Source organism: Montipora capricornis, chromosome 9 (assembly GCF_036669925.1).
Source record: "Montipora capricornis isolate CH-2021 chromosome 9, ASM3666992v2, whole genome shotgun sequence".
NCBI classification, from domain to species: Eukaryota; Metazoa; Cnidaria; class Anthozoa; order Scleractinia; family Acroporidae; genus Montipora; species Montipora capricornis.
In genome coordinates, this window is record NC_090891.1 from 11,818,683 (window position 1) to 11,826,182 (window position 7,500).

At 38.8% G+C, this 7,500-nt stretch overlaps 1 protein-coding gene across 4 annotated transcripts in view; it reads right to left on the reverse strand.

Annotated features, from left to right (window-relative positions):
- The window catches only part of LOC138015200 (C2 domain-containing protein 3-like), a 107,232-nt gene extending 101,090 nt beyond the window's left edge, over positions 1-6,142 (reverse strand). For 2 of the 4 annotated variants that reach the window (XM_068862156.1, XM_068862155.1), the window contains exon 1: positions 5,953-6,142. In XM_068862156.1, coding sequence (XP_068718257.1) covers positions 5,953-6,037 — 85 coding nt within the window. In that variant the 5' untranslated portion in view covers positions 6,038-6,142. Of the gene's footprint in view, positions 1-441; positions 537-5,952 lie in introns of all 4 variants that reach the window. The other 2 variants (XM_068862158.1, XM_068862157.1) reach the window with 2 other exon arrangements.
- Positions 6,143-7,500: the final 1,358 nt, after the last annotated feature.

A 7,500-nucleotide genomic window follows, 5' to 3' on the forward strand; every position in this document is an offset into this window, starting at 1 on the left:
ATGTCAAAGACTCACTAGTTTATAATTTAATGTGTGTGAATACAGCTGAATTAATAATTATGGAGTATGAGAGTTTTGAGTATTCAGACTTTAAAACTAGTGTTTTGCATATGGATGTTGTAGTTCAATAATTATTTTATCCCCTGGTTTAATTTTTTTAATCCAATCCAAAATTTTGAACCATTTTAATTTTTTAAACTGGTTTATTGTTATCAACTGTCTAAAAAAGGGATTTTTTGGGGGGGTCACAAAAGAGAACGAGACATTGCTTTCTCCCATTCTATTTCTCCTACCCTCCCTGATCTTCCTCATTGCCTCTATCCTACCCCACCCTTCCTTCATGGATCTAATCCCCCTTTACCTTCCAGGTAGCCTTCCCCTCTTGAATACCCCTTATACCCACTCCCTCTACAACACTTCTCGAGACTTCATTTTACTCACCTGAACTTGAACTTGAATTCCTTACAGCTCTCTGGATCTGCTGATCACTCCCTTATCCACTTGACCAAACAAGCAACTCATGCAAATTCTCCATACTAATTTATAATTAAATATTTCATTATTCATCCCAGGCCACTCTCGGTTCAAACTTTGATTTGTTCATTTGGAGACACATGTGGCAAATCTAGCATTGATAAGCTGAGTCGCTCATAATAACCTTGACACCAATGCCTTTGTGGTCTTTGTTCTGGTAGGAATAGATATGTTTTTTAACAGAGGATTTTTCAAAATCACTAAGATGAGCATTTGACCATAATCACTAAAATTTGTTGGTCTTTGATAGTAACAGAGACAACAATCCACCATAATAATCTTAAAATGATTTCTCTAGTTTATTTTATGCATACTCCATAAAGAGTTCTACTTAATTACAGAAAGATGTCCAACTATGTTAAAATGGGTTGCGTTATAAAAAAAATTAAGCTGGTTTGAAAAAAATGGGTGGTTCAAAAACTTTGAACTGCTTTGAAAAACCAGGGGATAAATTGAACTACAACATATATTATAAGCTGCATTTACATGCTACAATTTTAAGCTAGCATGTAAATAATGACATCACTTTTCCCTAGATCCAACCCTCTGAGGTCCAATAGGTCAGTTTTGAACAAAAGTAATGGTGGACTGTGAAATCCAAACTTACAAAGTAATATATAGATTTAGCCAAGCCTAAAAGCGGAGCTCCCTGATTATTTATTCTTACTGCCTGTATGGTTTGTGAAAATGTTTCCAGTTTAATAATTAAATCATTTTCTTTGCTTTCTCTGGAAAAATAATTCATTGCCTAATTACTGACTTCCACGGTAAATTTTATGCTAAAAACCAATATCGCATGAATCACGAAGCGATGAGTGCGACATTGGTTTTTCCAGTGAAATTTACTTTGCAAATCACCAGTCTGGCAATAATTTTTTCTTGAACCAAATGAGTTTTAAAAGAAAACAAGCATTAAGAACAACCTCAGCGAGCGAATTGAAAAGGAAAAGAAGCCATTTCAGAGTCAATAGCCAGCGAATAGGAATCATGCTAAAATTAGAAGCCATAAAAACAACTTTGTCAGTTCAAGGTCAAAGAAGAGTTTTACTGATGTACTTTATTCCACTTTATCTCTGAAAATAAGATCATCCACATTTTGATGTATTTCATTGAAACACGCCAGGTTGGCTTGGTACAAGAATTGCCAAAATACGGCAATGCAACCAAGAAAGGACGAACTTCAAACACGATCTGCGCCATAACATTTGGGTGCTTTATGCAAACTTCTGAAAACACAAGCTACTGAGATTTCCCCCTAATTTTACGAGAACTCATCGCGAATACATGTTTATAACATAAGGGCAAAATGTTCTTGTCACTGTTGAGACAAAACGAAAACCAGTTGGGCAAACGGATTAAAAAAGCACTTGTTCACTTGCATTTTAGAGGAAAACAAACAAACAAATCAACTTTTTCTTTATGTCCAAAAGAGTACAGATAATTGTTATTTAATTCCAGTTGACAATAAAAATTCGATTTTCATTCCTGAAAAAAGGAAGAACCGATTAAACCACCTTTTAAAAATATGCATCCACTTTAAATAATGAATCCGTAAAAATAACAAACAGCGTTCCAGTTAATTTGTTCAAGTGGGGGGTTATGTAGACCATTTGAGGGGTCACCCAGACGTCGTGCCAGCAGTGGCCCTTTGGCTCACACAATCAAGCGTTGAATTTTACTTTTCTAAGTTTTGGTAATAAATTCAGTGCAAAGATAACTAAACTAGCCTGCAAGCAGGCTCTTTGAAAATGGAGCGGACAAAATATAGGTCGGAAATATAGGGGCTATATTTCAACTGCGCGCCATTTCAACGGAAGAGTCTGCTTGAGACGCTCTTGAGTAACTCTCTTATTTATTCTTTAAGTGAAACGGTCTACAAAAATCTCACTGCAAATTGCTCAGACTGACGTTTTCCTGTACGTCATGCATGTATTACAGTTGCACTAAACAAACGTTTGTTCTACACACTACGGAAGGACTGAACATGTTGTTTCCGCTTCATAATTCCTCTTCTTTGCAGTCTAATCTGATCATGCCAGGTAAAAACTTTTTTGGCTTTACGTTTGCACCAAAAAGTATTTCAAATTCTCAGGGAAAGATTCATGACGATCGTAAAAACACCAAAATTTCTGCAGCCTCTGACTTCAAGGAAGCAAGGGGAAGGTCATGATCACATGCTAGGCAAACCACAAAGGTACACGTGAGCACCTTGTGTCAAGATTCTTGTTTACATTGAATGAATTACAGGGAAGAATGTAGTCTCCTTCGCAGCCGTCTTTCAGGATGTCAAGTCGTTCGTCGCTTTCAGAGTTTAACAATGTACTTTTTCGCTAAGAAACGTCCGTCTTTCATTTTTTAATTTTGTTGTAATATTTGACTGAATATTTACATTTCATCTGTCGGGTCAGGAAGCCTTGTTTGTCGGGTTATTGACCCGAGACCCGACTCTTATCTGGAACACAGAACAAACGGTTTAGTGCCCAAGGAAAGAATTTGTGTGCTAAGTATGAGCTATCACTGGTATTCTGTTTTGTCATTGTCGTTCTCTTTCGCTTAGTCCTTTCATTTCTGTTCTAGACATAGGTCCTTCAGGCATCATGAAGGCCAATTTTTGGATCAGTATTATCATCTGTTTTAAAGATAGGAATAATCTTTGCCATCTTTAGCTTGTTCAGGTAAACTCCGGTCGAAATAGATAGATTTATAATTTCTGCAAGACTATTGCTGATAACATTCGATGCCCACTTCAATATCTGCGTTGGACATGAATATAAGCCATGAGATTTATTATTGGGTAAGAGAGAAATTTCTAGTTTCACTTCTGTTGGGGTTAATAAATTAAAAGCAAATGACGTATCAGGAGAGTAAGATCTGTTCAGAAATTCAAAATAGTTGCACTGGACGGATGGTAACTTATTTGCTTGCTTAGGCCCTACTGAAGCAAAATGTTCATTGAGAATGTTAGCAATTCTATTGGGGTTGTTAGACATTGAGTTATCATCAGGATCTTTAACAAAACTAATTGGCTTGGAGTTCTTTGATTTACGTGTGAGGATACTATTAATTCCTTCCCATGTCTTTTTCATATTTGTCAAATTATCGTTAAAGAATTTGGTATAACATTGCTGTTTGCTTATGCATATTAGAGTACAAATTCTATTTCTATACGACGCATATAGCTTATTTTTAACTCTAATGGATTTTCGCAAACCTTTAGTGATCCATGGTTTGGAGAATTGTACTGTTTGTTTGAAGGGAAATTATCAATAAATGAACTTGCCATTAAAAACTTATAATTGCAAATAGATTGCATTAGATTGCATTGCATTGTACTGTTGTTTTGAAGAGAAATTATCAATAAATGAACTTGCCATTAAAAACTTATAACTGCATTTATTTCAACTTAACTGTCTTTAGTTATTGAAATTCTCACCTCCAGAAATAGGTTACTACTGAAGTTCAACAAGAGAACTTTACTTTGTGCTATTAAAATATCTCCTGATTTTGATGACAAGGCAAACTCTCATTGACATTTTTTTCATCACAGTGAAGAGCCATTCAAGGCTGTGCTCTAACGGCGCCCGGTCGCCTGAGGCGACTAACATTTGGTTTCGGGCGAGTGAGAAAAACTACCCGGTCGCCCGGCCGGGCACTCTGGCTTATTGTATTTCTAGCAGATTAGGCGGCTAAAAATTTTAATATGTTGGTGGTTATAGTTTACGAAACCTCTCAGAAAATGTTTTTTCTTCGTACGAAACAGTCGGTTTAAAGGCCGTTCCACATGATTTCACATGTAACATAATCTGTGACTTTGCACGTGACGGCCGGCGGCCGCACGAATTTCAATTCGTTCTCAAAAAAAATAGCATTAAATTTGGAACGTGGAGTTTGGCATTTCTTGGTTATACTTTAAAAAAAGAGTTGTTACTTCTGCTCTGACAGCGGTAAAGCGCGGCCGGCGAAGCGGTGTAATTTACTTTTGTATGAACCCGGGAATCGCAGTTTTTGCGCCTGCTTGGCTAAAATACATTTAGGTTATGGTTGTTTTTCCCTAGTATATGAAATAACGAAATAAGAAAAAAGGAAAGATATCATGTCATTTGTTGTTGTTTTAGAAACAGAGCAATCCCGCGTTGTCTTTAGTTCGTGACAAACCATTGCGTGCCCTAAACAAGTAACGCTGTGACTGGCGCTTCGACCGAATCCACAAAAAGCTCATTCCACTATTAAAACATTTTACTGATAATGTAAGAAAAAATACTTAAGTTCTGTCCTGTAGCAATGATTTTCGTCCAATCAAGATGACTTGCTCAAAAAAAAATTGATACCTTTTGGGTCGCGGTGGTTTTTGTTTCTCGGCAGTTTTCACAAAAGCTCCACGTGAATCAAGCGGCATTGATTCACGTTTTGAAAATTCATTTTTAACCAAACTAACCAGTAAAAACATTTACCTGTATTAGACCCAAACGTTTTTACATAAAACTGCCGCAATCTTTACTTTTTCACTTTTAACTTGAAAACATTGGTGGCATTGCCACTTTTCTCGTCTTTCTCAAGTGTGGCGTGAAAAATTTGACGGGTTTGCGGGATTTTCTTGCACTAGCGAGTTTGACGATCACCAGAGCATTAGCAGCAATGTTTTGTTGAGAGAAAGATGGATGACGATCTTCCTGTGTTGCTGATCTCAGATAATTAATTAATTTGGGCGACCAACTTGGAGGGCTGGGCACCCCAGCTGAAATGGTTGGGAGCCCGAAGGGCTCCCCGAAATTTTCCCTAGAGCACAGCCTTGGCCATTAATAATATGGCGCATATTTTTGACAGGTCACCGGTCACTGTTTTAATACCAATACAGAAAGTATTCTAAACATTCATAAAGCTTAACCTTAGGCCAAAAAATGTTTGTTTAGGCCTAATTAGGCCTAAGGATTGGTTTTATGCACATCTACATGTACATCTACATGCATGTTTAGAATACTTTCTGTATTGGTAAAATGATGACCTGTGACCAGTGACCCGTCACCTTTAAAAATACCAACCGTCAATAATATTGTTCTGGAATGCTATGGTCAAACCTTTAAAGGGATTCAATTTTGTAAGATATATTGCAAATAGTCAAATCCATATGACCTTTATTTTGCACAAGGTACAGTATGATGTGCTTTCATTGTGATGCAACAAGAAAATAAATTTAAAACCATTCAATGACAAAAGCCAAGAACTTGGAATGTTGGCGAAAAATTCATAAACCACCTCTCCAATTCTCAGGTCTGTGTGGTACATCATTTCTGACTTATTTGTCGAAGCGTTTCAGGCAGCTTATAGAGTTCCGTAAGGAGACGCCTTGCATGGCGGCCAGTAATCAAGGATACATGCTTGTATGAAGCTCAATTAAATATAAAATATGACAAGGCTCACCGTGACCAGATGAATATTTGTCTTTCTTTGTAATATTTGAAGTCCTTTTCGCCTTTTTTGCAGTCTTTCTCTGATGATTCACCATTACCAGCAACGATTTCAAGACTTCTTGAAGGCTATCATGCAGTTAAAGGTAAAGCAGTGAAGCCAAAATACAAACACTTTGAGTTTTCCCGCCATGTTTATTTCCCAGTGTTCAGGCGAGTTAAGTGGGTACGTGTTGTAAGGACGCTGATTCTGTCTCTTGAGAAGTTATTGACGGCACCCAGGGGTAGTCAAGGCAGGAAAAAGCGACGAAAGTTTTCAAGAACGGGCAAAAGAGCTCTTGAAAACTTTTCTCCTGCCCCGACTGACTGCCCCTGGGTCTCCGAGGATGGGACGGCAGGAGGCTGTGTACCAAAACGAATACTTACCCTTATACGTAGCAGGAGCCACTAAAGTAGGAGCAAACCAACAGCCTTACATTCCTGCCACTTTCATAGGCAGCGTTTACACCAACCGCAACGAGGTTTCATTTGTTTCACCGCGCACCGGTTGCTCAGTTGGTTGAGCACCGGGCTGTCACATAGGAGGTCGTGAGTTCAGCTCCGGCCCGACCAACACTCAGGGTCTTTAAATAACTGAGGAGAAAGTACATCTGCAAATGGTTAGACTCTCTAGTCTTCTCGGATAAGGACGATAAGCCGGAGGTCCCGTCTCACAACCCTGCAATATTCATAATCCTGTGGGACGTAAAAGAACCCGCACACTTGTCCCAAAGAGTAGGGCATGTAGTTCCCGGTGTTGTGGTCTGTCTTCTGTGGTGTATCATGGTTGGGAGGGTAAAATGCTTGGAGAGGGCCGTAAGTTAGAAAACTGTAACAGGTTATTACGTCTCCCTCTTTAAATAAAGATAAAACAAACAAATTTGTAAACGCATCGATGCGGTTACGCCTTCTGTTTACACGACACCGATCGAGACCGTTAGCGAAACCGGGTCGATTTGAATGCTGCCAAAAGTGGAGCGTTTTCATAATGATACGGTTTCATTTGTCGTATAAACGGCGAAACCGCATCGGTTTGAATACGGTTACCATTTTGGTGTGAAATTTTCATTGCTCTATTCAAAATGGTGAATTTGGCTCGTAGTGCAGAGCCCGCTTAGACCATCACGACTTTTATTTTCTGGCGAAAACAGTTCCGCGTAAACACTTCCAAACCGAATCGATGATGACGCGGTTTCGAGGTCGTGAAACCCGTGTCGATGAGAACCGCGTTCGTGTAAACGCTGTCATAGACCTATCGATTTATTTTTACATTGAATTTCCCGGGAATGAGACTCCCTAGGGAGCCCAATGACCAATCACAAGAAACTAACTTGGCGTCATAGCGTCACTAAGCCGGAACTGCCTTTGTCTTTTGCGGAAAAGTTAATCTAAAAAGCTCTAAAAATAGATCGGTCTTTAAAAATGCCATGACATAGGCTTAGTATGGGAGTTGCTCGCTCCTAGTCATTGGTCGTGAAGGGGGAGGGGGGGGGGGGTGGCAATACCATTTCCCAGTCCAAGT